Raw genomic sequence first — 19439 nt, forward strand, 5'->3', positions numbered from 1 at the left:
TTTGATAGACAAAAGCAGTAAACGAATAGAAAATAACAACTTGGAACATTATTTTGTGTGAATTCACTTAAACAAAGTGCTTGCTACAAGGTCCCCAGAGCCCCCTTGGTCGTGAATGGCAAATTGGTTTTGACTCAAATCCTTTTATTGCGAGGAATCAACTAAATCCAAAGGTATATCATATAAATGTTGATGCATTTTGCTCTACTCTGAACATAATGAGCCACTTCAAGGAAACAAAATAGACAGTGATGGATTTATTTTTTCTTAATGAGTTTTGGGATAATTATTACCATAAACTTGATATCATGTTGGAAAAGCGGATATAAGCAGACTTAATTTTTTAGAACAATTGTAACAATCTCACTTAGCTTTCATCAGATGAAAACTCAGATCCCTAAAATATGTTCAAGTCATTTTGGGAAGGGCCACAGATCTGCAATTTTCTAAATATATAGGAGTCCTCCTCATCAGTAATGGGAAATGTTATAAAGTCTGTGAATTTTTTTCCCTTCTCTGCTATCCACAATCTTAATGGGTCAAAGCAAACTGTAATGTACTACCTCTTTCTGGAATTATGAAGCTGTGTTCCCATGTGGTCCAAGAGTGGTTCAATGATATCAAATCCCAAAATGAATTAAAGTCTCTAAAATACTTTCATTATTTATCCCACAGCCCCATATATTTAGGGAAGACCTGAACGTTTTAATCTGTGTTACGACGCAAGCTGGCTCTGTGATCTTGGGGCAGTCACTTAACCTTTCTGTGCCAGCTCTTTTTCTTTGAAGCTTAAAGATAATAATGACTTCTTTACCTATCTCACAGTGTTGTGGGAATTTGTTGAAATCACGTGTATATGAATACTTGGCATAAATGAGGACGAATTGTCTCAAGTTATCGTTAACACATTGCTGTGCATAGCAACAACTGTCCAGCCTATACGGGCATACATCCTTTTATTGAGCTTTGCTTTACTGCACTTCACAGATGATGCTTTTTTTTTTTTTTTTTTTTTTTTTTACAAATTGCAGGTCTGTAGCAAGCCTTCGTCGAGCAAGTCTGTCTGCACCAGTGCCATAGCATCTGCTCATTTCATGTCTCTGCCACAATTTGGTAATTCTTGCAGTATTTCAAACTTTTTCGTTATTATTACATTTGTTGTGGTAATCTGGGATCAGTGATCTTCGATGCTACTATCGTAATTTGCAGAGCCACAAACCATGCTCATATGAGACGGCAAAACTTCATCAATAAATGGTCTGTGTATTATTCTCACTGTTCCACCACTGAGCCATTTCCCCACCTCTCTCCCTCTCCTCGGGCCTCACTATTCCTTGAGATCAACATTATTAAAATTAAGCCAATTAACAACCTTACAGTGGCATCTAAGTATTGAAGTGAAAGGAAAAGACTCATGCTTCTCACTTTAAATCAAGGGCTAGAATGATTAAGCTGAGTGAGAAAGGCATGTTGAAAGCCGAGATAGGCCGGAAGCTGGGCCTCTTGTGCCAGACAGCCAAGTTGTGAATGCAAAGGACATTAAAAGTGCTGCTCCAGCAATGTCCACAATAGCCAAACTGTGGAAAAAGCCAAGATGTCCATCGACAGATGAATGGATAAAGAAGATGTGGTATATATATATACAACGGAATATTATGCAGCCATCAAAAGGAATGAAATCTTGCCATTTGCAATGATGTGGATGGAACTGGAGGGTATTAATGCTGAGTGAAATAAGTCAAACAGAAAGACATGTATCATATGATCTCACTGATAGGAGGAATTCTTAATTGCAGGAAACAAACTGAGGGTTGCTGGAGTGGGGGGTGGGGTGGGAGGGATGGGGTGACTGGGTGATAGACACTGGGGAGGGTATGTGCTCTGGTAAGCGCTGTGAATTGTGCAAGACTGTTGAATCACAGATCTGTACCTCTGAAACAAATAATGCAATATATGTTAAGAAAAAAAAAAAGAAGACGATAGCAGGAGGGGAAGAATGAAGGGGGGAAATCGGAGGGGGAGACAAACCATGAGAGATGATGGACACTGAAAAACAAACTGAGGGTTCTAGAAGGGAGGGGGGGTGGGAGGATGGTTTAGCCTGGTGATGGGTATTAAAGAGGGCACATTCTGCATGGAGCACTGGGTGTTATACGCAAACAATGAGTCAGGGAACACTACATCAAAAACTCATGATGTAATGTATGGTGACTAACATAACAATAAAAAAAAAGTGCTGCTCCAGCAAACACACAAATGATAGGAAAGTGACACAGCCTTCCTGCTGATGTGGAGAACGTTTGAGTGGCCTGGATAGATCAAACCAACCAGAACATTGCCTTAAGCCAGAGCCTTATCCAGAGCAGGGCCCTCACTCTCTTCGATTCCATGAAGGCTGAGAGGTGAGGGAGCTGCAGAAGAAGAGTCTGAAGCTAGCAGAGGCTGGTTCATGAGCTTTAAGGAAAGAAGTCATATGTATAACACAAAAGTGCAAGGTGAAGCAACAAGGGCTGGTGTAGAAGTTGCAGCAAGTGATCCAGAAGCTCTAGATCATTCATGGCTGCACTAAACAACAGATTTTTTAAAAAATGATTTTATTTATTTATTTGAGAGAGCAAGAGAGAGAGATATCATGACCTGAGCCAAAATCAAGAGTTGGATGCTTAACTGAGCCACCCAGGCGCCCTAAATGACAGATTTTCAATGTAGATGAAACAGCCCTCTACTGGAAGAAGAGGCCATCTAGAACTTTCATACCTAGAGAGAAGTCAATGCCTGGCTCCAAGGCTTCAAAGGACAGGCTGACTCTAAGTTGAAGCCTGTGTTCATGGACCATTCTGAAAAGCCTCAGACCCTTAAGAATTTATGCTAAATCTACTCTGCCTGTGCTCAATAAATGCAACAAAACCTAGATGACAGCATAACCGTTTACAACATGGTTTACTCAATATTTAAAGCCCACTGTTGAGACTTGCCACTCAGAAAAGATTTCTTTCAAAATATGACTGCTCAGAGCGCCTGGGCGGCTCAGTCAGTTAAGCGTCCGACTTGATTTGGGTCAGGACATGATCTCAAGGTTGTGAGATTGAGTTCCATGCTCAGAGGAGAGTCTGCTCGAGATTCTCTCTGTCCTTCTCCCTCTGCCCCTCCTCCCCCCGCTCTGTCTCTCTCAAATAAATCTTAAAATAAAAAAGCATCCTACATCTTAAAATATATATATGACTGCTCATCGATAATGCACCTGGTCACCCAAGAGCTCTGATGGAGCTGTACAATGCGATTAGTGTTGTTTTCATGCCTGCTCACACAACGTCTGTTCTACAGCCTGTGGACCAAGGAGTCATTTTGACTTTCAAGCCTTATTATTTAAGAAATACATTTCATAAGGCTATACTGTCATAGATAGTGATTTCTCTGATGGATCTGGGCAAAGTAAGTTGAAAACCTGTAAGGGATTCACCATTCTAGATGTCATCAAGAACATTCCTGATTCATGGGAAAAGGTGGAAATGTCCACGTTAACAGGAGTTTGGAAGAAGTTGATTCCAACCCTCATGGAGGTCTTTGAGGGGTTCAAGTCTTTAGCAGAGAGAGGAAACTGCAGATGTGGTGGAAAGAGGAAGAGAACTAGAATCAGAAGTGGAGCCTGAAGATGGGACTGAATTGCTGCCATCTTACATCCAAACTTTCATGGATGAGGCGTTGCTTCTTACAGATGAGCAAAGAAGTGGTTTCTTGAAATGGAATGTATTCCTGTTAAAGCTACTGTGAAGACTGTTGCAGTGACAGCAAAGGATTTAGAATATGACATCAACTTAGTTGATGAAACACTGTCAGGGTTTCAGAGGACTGACTCCAATTTTGGAAGAAGTTCTACTGTGGGTAAAATGCTATAAAACAGCATCCCATGCTATAAAAAAAAATAAAAATAAAAAAACTCCTAAAAGGAAGAGTCAACTGATGTGGCAAACTTCACTGTTGTCTTTTTTTTTTTTTTTTTAAGATTTTATTTATTTATTTGACAGAGAGAGAACACAAGCAGGGGGAGCAGCAGAGGGAGAGGGAGAAACAGGCTCTCCGCTGAGCAGGGAGCCCCACACGGGGCTCAATCCCAGTACGCTGGGATCATGACCTGAGCCGAAGGCAGACGCTTAACTGACTGAGCCACTCAGGTGCCCCTCACTGTTGTCTTACTTTAAGAAACGGCCACAGCCACCCCAACCTTCAGCAGCCACCCCCTCGATCCATCAACACTGAGGCAAGACCCTCCACCATCTCTAAAAGATTGCATTACTCTCTGAAAGTTCAGATTATAGTTAGCATTCTTTAGCAATATGTTTTGATTAAGGTATGTACATTGTTTTTTAAGACATAATGCTATTATTCACTTAATAGACTATAGCATAGTGTAAACGTAACTTTCATGTGCACTGGGAAACAAAAACCTTCATTTGACTCGCTTTATTGCCGTGGTCTGGAACCGAACCTGCCTGTAATGCTTTAATCTGCTCTCCTCAGCAACACACCTGCAGAGCTGCAAAATTCTGAGGGCGTGCCACTCCCTGAGTAAAGTGTAAATGGCGCCCTCTGCAGGTGCTTGGAATAGGAAACAGCAATTAATGGTCACTTGAGGCCGTTCTAAGGTCGGAATGGAAAGCTGGAATTTCTTTGCTTTACCATTGTTTGGGCTTTTAAGGCAACAGCCAAAGAGCATATTAGGAAAGCTTCAGTTGAAGAAGTCACATCATAACAAATAAATTTTTGTTCCTTTTGAAAGGGCTGTGGAAAATGGGACCAGAAATGCTCCCTATCAGTGCTACTCGAAGTGTGGTCTGAAGGTCAGCACCCTCTCCTGGAAACTTGTTAGAAATGTATATTCAACCTATTGAATCAGAAATTGTGGAGTGGGGCACCCAGGTATCTCTGTTTTACTCTCCGGGGGATTCTTTGTCCCATACAGTCCTGGTCGGTTACCCCTTCCAGAGTTAACCAAAGTTGAATCCCAACCACGGGGTGAAACGGACATTGCTCCACATACTGATTCCTGTGGGTAAATAAAAATTCATCTGAACTCCAGAAGAGGGGTGTGTGTGTGTGTGTGTGTGTGTGTGTGTGTGTGTGTATGTTAGGGGAGGAAAGGACTTTTGTAGAAAAGGGTGAGAGCTGGTAACAACGGAGCCAGGCCCTGGGACGGCTCTGTTCTGCACCCATCCCTCACCATTCCTTGCAGTCGCATTATTTCTTTTGTTTTCCCCGCCCCTGTTTGTTGGTTTCTCATCTTAGGACAGTGCAGTTTGCAGAGCAATAAGGGGGCATTTCCTGGGGACGTGCGTATTTTTATTCTTCTGGAAAAGAACTGGAATAATGTATTCATTTTCAAAACTAGGAAACCCTGGGGCGCCTGGGTGGCTCAGTCGTTAAGCGTCTGCCTTCGGCTCAGGTCATGATCCCAGGGTCCTGGGATCGAGTCCCGCATCGGGCTCCCTGCTCAGCGGGAAGCCTGCTTCTCCCTCTCCCATTCCCCTTGCTTGTGTTCCCTCTCTTGGTGTCTCTCTCTCTGCCAAATAAATAAATAAAATCTTTAAAAACAAAAACTAGGAAACCCTGGCACGTCTTTGAAAGGCAGACAAAAGTAATCATCCCTCCTGCTTATAACACAGCACTCCAAACCAGGTTTAATTATGTGTTTTAGAAGGAAAGTGGAGCTGAATGAAAACCTAGTCATTAACAAGGAGAATCTGAAGGAACTCCATGGCAGAATGCTCCAAAAACAAAAGACCTGGGAAATAAATCTGTCTTTGGAGTAAACATTAATTTCCATGAAATTGGTCAATTTACATGACAGGACCATAATATATTTCTAAAGCTGTTTTGATTGACAACCCAGATGAACAATTCCTGGGTCTTGCCCACCATCCTCGCTCCAAGAAGAATTCTGACAAGCTTGGTCTCTGAAGCCTTCCTGGAGGCCGGAAACTCATCTGAGTCTAGTCCACGCCTCCTACATTATTTGCCCTTACATTAATCTCTGCTCTTGGGAAGAATGATTGTTAGGCCTCAACATGAACCTGGATTTGCTCAGTGCAATTTGCAGTTCTCCATATAATATAGTCTGCTCTTATAACATTATTCTGAAGCTCAAACTAACAGACCCAGGCCATGGCCTAAGAGGGCACATCTGGCTTTTTTGGAGAATGTGAGCTGGTCTGCCCTCTGTCCAACCATAGGTATACGTCCAAGGCATACACCTGTAGAATCCTAGGGGCGGGAAATGTGTTGTGTGAACATTTCAAAAACTCACTGATTCAAACAACATCACTATTTCTGAAGCTCAGTTTTTTCTCTTGGTTGGTTTAAACGTTAAACAATTAAATAGATTCAAAACTGCATTCATTTTCACTTCTGCATTTGGGGTTAGAATGAAATAGTATCAATACGATATTTCTAGTTTGGGGGATGGGAGAATGGTTCACACTATTACCATTCTCCTTCTTCTCGTTGTTGCTAGAACAACCCCTGTGTTACCCAGCACACTTCCAGAATAGGGCATTCTCTTTAACCAAAAGTTATGGCTAGAAGAAAGCAATCAAATCTGGAATACAATCACTTTTTTAAAATAAAAATTTGGTGAATAACATGACACCCAATCTATACTAAGTATAATTTAATGTTTTTTAGTATTCATACGTAATATGAGTTGCAGGAACACTCAACTTTTCAAAGCGATCATGAGTTAAATTATCATCGCGTTTTGGATAGGAGGAGGCACCAATTAACAGAATTCTGGTAATAGAATATTAGATAGTAGCACTTCTCGTACTGCTGCTGGGTGGACTTCACAACAGCCAGAGAACAGAGTTGCCAGCAGGAAATGGAGAAACCAGACACCAGGTAAATTATTCAAGGTACGCAGGTGACTAGCAACTTGCCTGACTCAGGCATGAGTTTCCCAGTTTCATAACATTTAAGCTATGCTAACTCTGAAAAGAATGGTATTGTCTGTCTTTATTCCTCCCTATGAAAAACCAGAAACAATAAGCGACCCAGGCTTCCAGACTCTACTTTAAATCACATTTGTTAGTGCAGGACAGCAATCCCAGATGACATCAGGCGAGGCGTCGAAGCCGCCCTGAGCCCTGCTGGGGTGGAGAACCACGGTCCTTGGCCATGACCAAGGAAGAGGGCCCCACCTGCCTTGTTTGTGGCACCTTGTTTGCTACAGATTAGATCAGGTCCCACAAAAACGGTAGGACACAGGCTAGCCCTCACCTGGGACATTTAAACACAAGTGTTTTACCTCATTTCCATCATTACTTCACCTCCACTGAAACTTAGAGGTGCAGTTTTAGGATTTCCACTTACAAGTGGCTTATTATTTTTAATTGATTAAAAGAATTAGACAGAGGGCCCTCTGTTTTGGAATAGCTCAATGCAAGAAAGGAAAGACTCATCTCCCCGAAGAGGCAGATCTGGTCCCCAGGCCACAGAAGTTGCTGTACTGAATGATTTCTCCTGTTGGATTTCACATGTCCTCCCCGGGTCAGGACCCAGCTCCTCCCCAGCTGCCAGGCCTGTGGTGACCTGTTACCTTAGGCCCCTGGTATTCTGAGCGGCGGCCAGCCCAGCCACACACAGCTGAAGCTCCAGCTGCCAACCGCTTTCTGTTTCTGTGGCTGGCGAGATTCCTGTCCACAGCTGTGACCACTCATTCATTCAGCAAAACGTGCTGAACCGTTACTATGTGGTAGGCAGGGGCCCAGATGTTCCCTGGGTTACCAATCACTTCGGGGTAAGAAATGCCTTCTTACTACTTTCCCCACCCCATGGGCTTCAGGACCAGAGAAAACTAGGATGGAACCCGAGCCCCATCATTCACAAACTGTCCTGCCCTCTTGAGCCTCAGCTCTTCTGCATGTGAAGAAGGTAACGTAAATGTGCCGCAGTGTAAAATGATGTCATACATAAATTAGTCAGCCCAGTGCCTGGACCAGTTTCCCAACTTCAGCACTATGGACACTTTGGAAGGGGGAATCCTTGCTGTGGGGGCTATCTCGTTTATTGTAAGGTACTGAGCAGCAATCCCCGGCCTGGACCCACTAGAGGCCGGTAGCACCTCCAATTGTGACAACCAAAAAATGTTTGCAGACATCGCCAAATGACCTTTGAGGGACAAAATTCTCCTGGTTGAGAACCATTATGTGAAAATGAAAATAATAATACCTGCCATTACCATCATCATCTGTTGAGAAAGAGCTCACTTCCAGCATGCCATTGAAAATGCAAATTCAAAAAAAATTTTTTTTTAATTAAAAAAAAAAATGCAAATTCTACTTCAAAGGAGAAAAGCAGGTGGGATCCAGAAACGTTAAGGAACTGAACCTTACCCTTACAATGATCCGTTCAGAGATATGGGCAGACAATAGATAGAACTGGTCTTGGTGAGCAGCATACAATCCAACCACCAACATGAAGTATCTAATTCAGAAACAGCAGATCAACACATCACGAAACAGAGACATAATTTGTGCCATCAAATACCACCCAACACTTAACAGTGAATTTATCTAGATAGGTTTACGTATTTAAAGATTTTCTATTCTGTTCTAAGTTGCCCCTCCTGTGAAATGAAAGAGCAGTTGATTCACTCCACATTGTTCTGGGTCCACCCTCTGCCGGGTCGGAGGTATTTGTGAGCTGTTCTGGAAGCCCCACAGCACAGCACTGCTCACAAGCAGATGCACAACAGGCGGCCACCTAAGAGGTCCCTTTGCCCAGAGCCGCCCAAACTACGTACCCTATCCCAGCAGGGCCTGCCCAGCCACACTGGATCCTTCCCACCCTGTCTGCTCCAGTCAAAGACCTCGACCCTCCCCTCTGATTACTCCCAGTGCAATTTTCACCAATGTTACTTCAATTATTTCTTCATATGTAACACCGACGAGGCATTTTTAAGATCAGATCATTTCTTGAAAGTCAAAATAAAACTATCTCTATGAGAGAAGCTTTGGCTTTAAGCACTGCAGGCAAAAACCTTGCCACCTTCCTCTGTAACTCCACAGATTCTCTAATCCTTAAAGAATAAGAGTTCTCCCCCATGTTGAAAGTAAAACAGTAATAGTAATATTTGTTATTTTCATTATAATCATGAGCCATCATCTGAGTCCTCAGAATGTGTCATACACTGGGCTAAGCAGTTTATCTACAGTATCTCATTTAGAACCCCAGAACAACCCTACTGGAGAAGGATATAGACATTGTCCCCATTTTACAGAATGGGTTAAGTTACATGCTCGAGGCCACCCAGCTAGCATATGGCAGTATCAAATTTCAAATTCAAGTCTTTCCAACTCCAGCACTTATGTTCTAAAACCAGTGTGCCCAAATTTGAGTATGCATCCAAGTCACCTGGAGGATTTGTTAAAATACAAATTACTGGGCCCCACCCCAGAGTTTTTGCTTCAGTAGGTCTTTGGTGAGGCCTAATAGATTGCACCTCTAGCAAGTGTCCAGGTGACATCATCTCTGCTAGCCTGGGACCACACTATGAGAACCACAGGTTTAAATCCTTAATGCAAGTTCACTTCCTCTTTTAACCAAAAAAGGCGATTGCAGAGCTCCAGGACCCAGGGCTTTGTACTGGTGACGAGCACACAGTTTCGAGCAGGGCGGTGTGACGGTCTGACGGTCCTCAGCCTTTGGACAACAGTGAGGCATAAACGTGTGGTCACTCCAGAGAATCAGGGAGGGAATCAAGGCAGATTTGGGGCTGGACAGGAGAGCAGGCACTGTAGGGGGTGAGGATGGACAAGGAAAGATGCCTACGGGGAAATGAGCTGCGTTAATAAACAGGAAGAGTCTGAGAAGGGGGAAAGGGGCCGCGGGCAGCCTGGTTTGCAGGCTGGTGGGACCAAGAGGAATCTGAGGGGTCTCTGGAGGGCACCAGCTGGTCAGATGGAGTCCCTGGCCACCACGGATGCCAGTACCTCTGGTCAGGATTTGGTTTTCCCTTCTTCCTCATGTTATTCGCTGTTGTCTCAGTGAAGTGCAACCGACCCAGGGTCACTTTGGTGACCTGGTCGGCCAGCAAGTCGACTCTAAAACAGACAGCAGAAATACCAAGACACTGTGAGACAATGCAGACTCTGATCAACTCTAACTCGTTCCAAGATTCTCAGGTGTGTTCAGCCCCCCTCCACCCCCACCCCCCCGCGGAGGACAGTTTATTCCATGCACCGATTTTTAATAAACTCTCCACAACATGGTCAGGAATGGCTGCCAGGGGATAACTCCAGAAGGGTGAGATCTGCTCTTTCAGCAGAAGCTCTAGCCCAGACTTCCTGCCTCATAAGGGCATGTGCTCCCCACGCCTCGTATGGGTTCTTTGAACTCCACAACGGGGAGAAAAGACTTCGCTTCTGCCGATGTTGCTAGAGCACTTGCCTCCCGACAAGCCATGTCTCTAAGTTGCGCATGAATTCCTTTGCATCCCCTTCACATGTTTGCCCCCTCCTGGCCTGGCTCCTGTGGAAGGCCACACCCAGCCCGCCCCGGCCAGGGAGGACCAGATGCACCAGGCAAGCTCAGTGCTGTGTGTACATGTGGTCTGTTTGGGATTCTCTCTCCCTCTGCCCCTCCCCCTGCACTCTCTCTCTCTCTCTCTCTCATGAATAAATAAATCTTTAAAAAAATAATAATGACTTAAAATGAGCTTTTTACAAGAATTTGCTTGAAATTATTTCAATGCATTTTACCTACTTTGTTTTTGCTGATATGCATGTATTCAGAATATTAGCATATTACTAATGTAGTTTCTGCAGTGGGATTCATTTTATTTTTTATTTATTTTTTAATTGAAGTATAGTCGACATATAATGTTACAGTAGTTTCAGGTGTACGACATAGAGATTCATCAACTCTACGCTCACCACAAGGGCAGCTCCCATCTGTCACCACACAGCATCATTACAATACCATTGACTCTGTTCCCCGTGCTGTACCTTTCATCCCTGTGACTTATTCATTCTATAACTGGAAGCCTCTACCTCCCACTCCCCTGTACCCATTTTACCCCTGCCCCAACCCGTCCTGTCTGGCAACCATCAATTTGTTCTCTACATTAATAGGTCTGTTTCTGCTTTTTTGGTGTGTGTATTTATTTGTTCATCTGTTTTGTTTTTTAAATTCCACATATAAGTGAAATCATATGGTCAACGGGATTCATTTTTCATAAAATAAATTAGGCAATAGGTCTTTCTCCTAATACATTCACAAAGGAATTCAGAAAAGAAATTCTTACTTAACAGGATTGAAAATCTTTTTGCTTCTATCTGCTTGGGATTGCTCAATAGCAATTATTTGATTGGTGGCTTCTACCTGTGTGGAACAACAAAAAGTAAGTTAGTTACCAAATACATAAGTTAATTTGTTAATAAACACCGTTCATTATTAAATAACGTTCAGGCACTTTAAAAGTTTTCCAAGGCATCATGATAGGCACTGGGCAGGAGGAACAAGTCACTGAAAAGATGTATAAGACAATGACCCCAACCTTAAGGAGTATGTTATTGGTGAGAAAAGAAACAAATACGTGTAAAACTAAACAATGAAAACACAAGACAACAGAAAACTGCAGGTGAGCAGGGAATATGGCATGAGCTCGTAGGTGATTAAAGCATCAGGAGCAAAACACAGAGGCAAGGCAGCTCCAAGGGTACATGCATCTATCCATCCATTTATTCATTCATTCCATAGACACGTGCTGAGCACCTGCACCTGCTCAGCACCAGGGACTGCCCAAGGCATTAGGGATGAGAAGTGGACAAAATTAACAGAAACCCCAGCCCTTGCAGAGCTAATATTCTAATAAGAAGAAATAACAATATACAATGAAAATAAATAAAATACGGAGAATGGCATTTTTTTCAGTACTTGCTACAAAACTCTTCTTGCTCTGAATGAACAGTGGCAAGGGTGTGGTGAGATCTGCCCTGTCATATATGGCTTGTGGATAATAGCATAACGACAATTTTTCTGAAAAGCAGCTGGGCAACATACATCAAGAGTTTTAATTATGTTCATGCCTTTGATATATAAATTCTTCTGGAATGTATCCTCATGCAAAGACAGATAGATGTACATGGAAGTTTACTGAAGTTTATTAACAATAAAAAACTGAAAATAAGCAAAACTTATAATAATGCAGGAATATGGTACATTTATCCAATAGAAACTATGTCATCTTTGTAAACAATATTTTATAGGGTCTTTAATAATATCATGTTATTTTCATAATATACTATTAACAATATGAGATTAATTTTAATAAAAGAAAAAAATTAGACTACCAAAAGGTGGATCCCAAATATGAATGAATTTTTTCTCTTCTTTATAGTTTTCTACTGTATTCCAAAATATTCACAATGGATTCATATTACTTCCATAATCAGAAAAATATGTTTTGTTGTTTGTTTATTTGTTTATCTGTGTTTGCTTTTGTTTTGTTTTGGTTTGGTTTGGTTTAAGAGCTCAGTTTGGAGCAAGAGCAGCTGAGGTGTCAAGGTATCAAGCCCTATTTTGGGAGACTCACTGCCTAAGCTCAGGTTAATAATCAGAATAAAATACGGATGCTCCTCCCCCTAAATGCTGGATCTGAGGTAATAAGTTAACAAATCCTTGTTGACCACTCAGAATTCACCCTACCTGCATTCTAAACTCAGCTCTCTCATGTACGTATCTTGGATGAACTGTCTAACTTTACCGTGACTCAGTCTCCCCTCTGTTTAATAGCTCCTTGGCTTTTTTAGGTCAGAGACCTATTTGAGAATTTGGCAAAAACTACAAATCTACTGCATATGAAAATGCACCAGCATCAAAAAGAATAAAATATTACAGTTAGTAAAAGAAGTGCAAGATTTATATAGTGAAAACTATCAAAATGTAGTTTGAAGTGATGCTATACCAGCTTCTGAGCCAGTTTCAGGCTTAAGAAATTGGCAGCTCCCGCTTCCTATGTCTTGGAACATTTATTCTTAGAACCTATCCACCATGCCGTGAGGAAGCACAACCTATCCCACAGAGAGGGACTTCTCATAAAGAAGAGCCAAGGCCTCCCAGCCATAGTCTCATTTGAGCTCCTGGCCAATGGCCAGCCCAGCCCAGACAGGCATATACATGAGCCATCTTGGAAACTGGATCCAGGCCCCAGCTGATGACTCCTGTAGAGACATGAACTGTGAGAGCCAACCCCTAACCAACCTGCACATTTGTGACCCAAATAGATGATTGTCATTATTTTAAGTTGCTAAGTTTGGGGGGTAGTTTGTTATGCAGCAACAGATACCTGGAACACTTAATAAATGTTGGCTTAATTAAATTGAGCTCAATAAAAGACTTACCTTAACCCCAAAAGCTTTCAAGTAAAACATTTCTATTGGCTTTAGGCCCATTTGGGTTTTGACAAATTTTGGATTTCCCCGAACTTGGATATGGATGGTTATCTGAAAATGGTTCTTCTTTTGGCAAACAAAAGCTTCATCTGCTGGTGAAAAATTAAATCCTTTGTCTATGATAACTCGATAGCCTATATCAGGTCTATAAAAAGAGGAATCAAGAAACCAATTTAACAAACATTTTCTACACATTTTCTTCCATTAACAATACTAATAGTATAAACATTTCAAGAAAATACACTGTGGAAAGTGACTTTTGCTATATTTAATCAATTTTGTGGATTTTTGCTGAGGAAGTGTGCTATTTCAAAACACAGATGGCTCTCTCACAGCATTTTATCTTCTCACAAGGAAGAAGCACAATTCTTGCCAAATGGAAGCATTGTCTCTTCGGCTTCCCTTTCCCTTTGTGCTTTCTAGAATTCTAATTTGACTCCACCATACAACAGAAAGATGTAGGCTAGAAGTTGAGAAGTCACTGCATTACTCAGACCTATGAAATAGCTGGGATAAAATTTGTCTTTTTCTTCCTTTAAAAAAAAAAGGCTCTAAATGTCATCAGCAACAGCACATTCAAATAGTCCCTCAGATGAGTGAATATTCAGCCTACTGGTGGTTAGAAGAAAAAAGCAGGCTGGTCAAAATTACCAGGAATAGCTTTAAACCAGATTAACTAGAGCCAGTCAGAATACGGATTGAAAACCCATTTTACCAGAGTTTGGTCATTTCCTTTTTATCCTCCTGCTCTGATAATAGCACTGAAAACCTACTATGCTGGTTACTTCTGCTGAGAACAAAAGTAGTGGGGTGGCTAATCAGACCCTTGCTTTATTTATCCTATCAAATTCGTTCAATATCAAGGCTTTGTGTATCACATTTAATTAAATACCTTTAAATGTTAATAAAACTAAAACACCTTACATGTGTAACATTACTGAGTAGAGAAGAGAATATAGAAGGTGAAACTTTTTTAGTGAGTTTTTCCCATACATGTTGTAGATATGGAACATGATTTTTAATTCACCAAGATTCCTAAATGTGGATTTTTCCTCAGGAAAGAAGCTTCTCCTCAGGACCGGAAGCAGAGGAGGGCAGGACTTACTGTGTGTGGTTCTGTGCTTCCTGGGATCTCAATTTGGATGGCGGCCATTATAATGAACAACACTTAAGTTTCTAAATTTTCCTCTAATTCCAGAGACAGAAAATATGAATGAGTCTCTTGGAGAAAAGAGTGTTCATGTTCTTTGCAATTTAAGCACATTCCCAGTGGATCAAGTCACTGGGTCATTGATTACTCCCAAGTAGCTGACTTGTCAAAGCCTCCACGATCATGGTACCTTGCCAGCACCAAAGTCAAGACCATTCACCGAATGAAGGATTTGATAAAGACCACATGTCTTATGTCATCTGGAAACTTCATATTGACTCACGTTTCTAGAACTAATCTTCTAATTTACTCATTTAAAGTCTAGATGAATGGAATCGTATAGATTTTACTGCAGAGGGTAATAAGAACTGTCTTGATGGGGAAAAAAGGAAGTATCTTTTTGAGATCTTCATGTTTCACTATCAGAAACTCTGAAGGAAGGAGGTAAGGTTTACAGATCAGATATGAGCATTAGCCTGAAATTTAGAGACAGTTAGAAGCAGAAACAGAATCAACGAACAATTATTAAGCAGTTGAAGGTTATTCTGAATCTTAAACACCAATCTCTGGTTATAGAAATCTGTTTACCTAAAAATAGCGATTCTGTTTTTTATATCAAAAGTTATACATAAAGTCAACTAAACTGGCTTTTTAAAAGTTCTTTTAACACAAGTTTTCAGTATCACTCAGAAAAAAAAAAGTTTTTGATAAATTTTCAACCCCCTAACTTTATTGCTTTTAGGTAATTTAAGGAAACAATATTTTTGTGACAAATTAGACATAATAATCTGAGACAAGTGATTTTCTGTCTCAATGATATGAGTAGTGAAATCAAGACAACCTAAAGTCTAATGTAGATTAATATTGTCTTTTTCTTGCACTTAAGAAAAGTGAATTATGTCTAAGCATTCAAAATAAATCTGCCTCTATACCTTTAAGCTGATACCATCCATGTTCTCCTTTTTTTCCAGATCAGTGGAGCTTAGATTGGCTGTTCAAATAAACTTTAAAAAAATCTACTCAAGTAAGAAGAAGGATAAGTTGCCTCAAAAACTTGATCAAGGGTTTCATACCTGGGTACTCATATTAAAGATAGCATATATGGACTATTCCCCAAAAGATAATCAAATGAAGGCTAAGACTCAAAACCAAGACCAGTGGACCCTTCCTTTCTTTTTCTAATTGAACACAGTGGCAAATACACAAAGTTGTCACATTTCAATGAGACAATTAGTAATTTGCTTCATTCTGGTTCCCATTCAACACACCAACTCCCAAAGTCTGTTTAAGTCCTTAGAATTTGTTTTAAGGAAAAGATTTCTTCCTTCTAGTTCAACCAACACGAAAGTCCTAGTGATAAGTTTTGCTCTTAAAGAACCTATATTTGAATTTGGAAAATACCATGGAAGGCCCTCAAGTTTGTGGATCAACATTTCTCATTTCATATTATATTTATTGCTTGAAAGTCCTATTCTTTAACCATTAACATTTTTTAGATTTTTCAAGAAGGTATTTATAATCTTGAAAATTCTAGAAGACTTAGGTAGGTAAATTATACTCTAAGGAATAAAGAGAAGGCTCTGAGCAATAATACGTAAGTCCACATTGATTTCTTGAAACTATAATATCATAAGATTAGGATGAAAATTTTCCAGTTTAAAGATATTTTGAGTGGTTTCATTTCAGTCTCTAAATTCAAAGCCACCACCAGCTAGGATGGTTCAGTATGTGTTGACAATGAGCTTGACAATACTGATTCACAGCATAGATATTAGAGGAGGGGGGATGTCACCAGCTAGCAATTTAATGTGGCCCCCAAAACAGTATTCTGTGGAATTTTAAATTAACTGCAGGATTAAATGTTACTGATTTGGGAAATCCCCATTTTCAGCTCGTAGTTTGAACTGGGTCTATGGTCTCAGAAAGATTCACTCTCCCCTCTATCATTTAGTGGGTAAATTGTAATGAGTCAGAATTACAGTCTGGATTCCAAAAGGCCAGAAACCCATGTCCCAGCTATTCATTAGTTGGAATGCGAAACATAAGGAGTAAGACACACTTCCTCATGGACCCATCCTATTTGATCAGGGGTGGCCCAAATCCTCAGATTTAGTCTTGGGAGTTAACCTGGCCTTTCTTCCCTCACTCCCCAGTACACCACCAGGGGGCCCTGGGACACTTACAGTTTCTCATAATGACCAGTGAATAAACTGTGCCAAGGCACGCTTTGGTATGGCTGCCACTTCAGAGAAGGAGAGCACTGGTCGACAGGCGTCATGTTCTGTCCCTCACTGTCGTAGTCTTGCACTTCGCTGCTGAAACTCCTACTTGTCACTGCAAAGAAATAGGTGTGTTAGATCCTCCCTCCAAGGCTGTTTTTCCTAGACTCACAGACAGTTGCATGGAGCAATTGCACTGGCCACGTATGACGTCCTCAGTAGCGTCTCCCCACTTCCAGTCAATGTGTTTCCAGTGAAGTCCACTCCAGCCAGAGGAGGGCACGGGGACCCAGGCTGGATCAGTTCAAGCACAGCATTCGCTACTCGCATCAACAATTGCATCAGGTTGACTCATGGCCCAATCCAATCCAAGCAGAGTGAATCTCAGCACTTCAGGGGACACAGGTTCAAAGATGCTGACTCTCTGCCACGAGCTTTAAACCTGTGAGATACATCCCCAAGGGTTGCTGGCACCACTTGGGGACATGAAGGAAAAGCCTGTCTGGAAATGAAGCCCGCACAGCAGAAGGCAGAGTTGAGGATGAAGGGCACCCCGTTCTGATGGCATGATTTGAGTTCTGGGATCCAATTCTAAGCTCTTGGGTGACAGGAGCCAATAAATCCTCCAATTTTGTTTTTTTGTTTGTTTGTTTGCTTGCTTTTTGCTTAAGGCAGTTTGAGGTTTTGGGGGTTGGGGGGGGTTTGTCTTTTGTTTCTTTGTTTTTGTTTAATTGCAACCAATACATTCTAATCTGTTACAGGTCCCTCGTGGCACTAGCTTTCTGAACTTAGATGAGCTATTTATTCACTTAGTGTTACTTCCCTCAACTGCAAAATAGAAATTAAAACAGATGTCTTGCCCATCTTGCAACGTTATACAAGCAGAGAGATTATCATAGTACAAGTGAAAGCACTTTCCGCAGCTAACGCCAAGATAAAGCAGCAGAAAATGTCGTAAGTATGTGGTACTGACTATATGAAATTGCTACTGTTCTGTGTTAAAATAACAGCAATTCCACATGCGCAAGCTACTATTTTTGCATAATCCTTGCAAACTGTCTTAATTTGAGTAGGCCTCCAAACCCTGTGACTCAACCTTGGATAATCTTTATGCAAATTCTATTGGTACGTTCTCTGTTTCTCTTTTCTTTTAACTCCCTGACGTCAGGAGTGAAGGGGAAATGGTGGGTGTTCACACGACCAGGAGCGGGCAGAGAGCAGCAACAGAGATATGAGGTGAGCTCCTGGAGAGCGTGCACTTAGCCCACAGCTTGGAAACGGCAGGGTTTCTTTCACTCGTCTAACTTCCTTTCTCTATACTTCCACTGAGGACTTCCTCAAACGAATAAATAACGGAGCTGCTTCGGATTCTCTTTGATCTCAAATGTCAAAGAAAATGTGTTTACCTTGGGGTACCCCTATTACATGTCACCTAAGCAAAACATCGATTTTTCCAGTTTTCGTAAACAACCATTTTGAAAAGATTTCTCAAAATCATGAAAAGCTTTTTCCCAGCTCAGAATACAGGAGGTCAGCAATGCAAGGGCCTCTCCATGCTGTCACTCCTCCAGAAGTTACCAGACCTAGAAACTTCTCAAAACAAACAAACAAACACCTTCCACGGTTCTCCCGCTTATACCAAATTCAGAGAAAGGAAGAAACCAGTTCTCCCATTTTTCCTTCCTCTGTCCTCCCGTGGAGAGAGGGTAAAGGAAGCTCGAGAGCTTGGGGTTTGGAATCAATGGGCCTGGGCTTGAGTCCCAGCTCGATGCTTACTAGCTATACCATCTAGGGAAATGGTTTCCGGTCTCGGGGCTTCAGTTTCTTCATCTACACAATGGGAGTAACAGTATGAAACCTCCCAGGGATGGTGAAGGGATTCAACAAGTTACATCTATAAGTGCTTGGCACAGTATCTGTCACCAGGAAGGGTTTAAACAATGGCATGTTTCATTAACGTTGGTGGCACTGTCATCACATGGACTAGTGTCAGCTCAGGTGATGCAGTTTTGTCTAAGAAGCCTTGCGAATACTTCTGTGCTTGGCCTCCATGGTAACGCTCTCTGATGTGAAATAACTAACACCAAGTGCCTGAGTGAATGTCAGCTCACTTGGGCCCTTTCCCACTCATGCATGGTGGCAAGGTCAAGGATAAGAGCAAGTCCTGCTTTTTCCCATTATAGCAGCAAAGGGGTGGGGCAGCCACTCCAACGGGACTGACATAGCCATGGCCTCCCTGGGAGCTGGAGATCAGCTGGTGAGATCCAGAGACCACAGGTCCACGCTGAAATTCCAGGCAAAAGCCTGAGCCCAATACTGGGACCTATTACTAGTCACACTAATAATAACGTCTACTACTCCTGTGTACTTTCTTATTTTATTTTTTTAAAAGATCTTATTTATTTATTTATTTGAGAGAGAAAGAGATCGGGAGAGCATAGACGGAGAGTGAGAAGGAGAAGCAGACTCCCCACTGAGCAGAGAGCCTGATATGGGACTTGATCCCAGGACCCTAGGATCATCCAAAAGCAGACTCTTTACCAAATGAGTCACCCAGGCACCCTCCTGTGTGGACCTCCCCAAGTGCACCAAGACACTTGACATAGTTTCTCATCAACTCTTCAA

The 19439-nt window shown here is 41.7% G+C and overlaps 1 protein-coding gene and 1 long non-coding RNA gene across 2 annotated transcripts in view; one reads left to right on the top strand and one right to left on the bottom strand.

Annotated features, from left to right (window-relative positions):
- The window catches only part of MYRFL (myelin regulatory factor like), a 123147-nt gene that overhangs the window by 43287 nt on the left and 60421 nt on the right, over nucleotides 1-19439 (bottom strand). The window contains exons 8-12 of the mRNA XM_035002139.1: nucleotides 16779-16929; nucleotides 13395-13590; nucleotides 11297-11373; nucleotides 9984-10094; nucleotides 8385-8475 (exon numbers count right to left, since the gene is read on the bottom strand). Of these exons, the coding sequence (XP_034858030.1) occupies nucleotides 8385-8475; nucleotides 9984-10094; nucleotides 11297-11373; nucleotides 13395-13590; nucleotides 16779-16929 (626 nt within the window). The remainder of the gene's footprint in view (nucleotides 1-8384; nucleotides 8476-9983; nucleotides 10095-11296; nucleotides 11374-13394; nucleotides 13591-16778; nucleotides 16930-19439) is intronic.
- On the top strand, nucleotides 1016-19265 carry LOC118008576. The gene is made up of 3 exons (XR_004678716.1): nucleotides 1016-1113; nucleotides 17576-17768; nucleotides 19235-19265. It is a non-coding gene; the product is annotated as an uncharacterized LOC118008576 (long non-coding RNA).

This window comes from Mirounga leonina, unplaced genomic scaffold (assembly GCF_011800145.1).
Source record: "Mirounga leonina isolate KUSES-001 unplaced genomic scaffold, KU_Mleo_1.0 Mir_126, whole genome shotgun sequence".
Classification (NCBI taxonomy): domain Eukaryota; kingdom Metazoa; phylum Chordata; class Mammalia; order Carnivora; family Phocidae; genus Mirounga; species Mirounga leonina.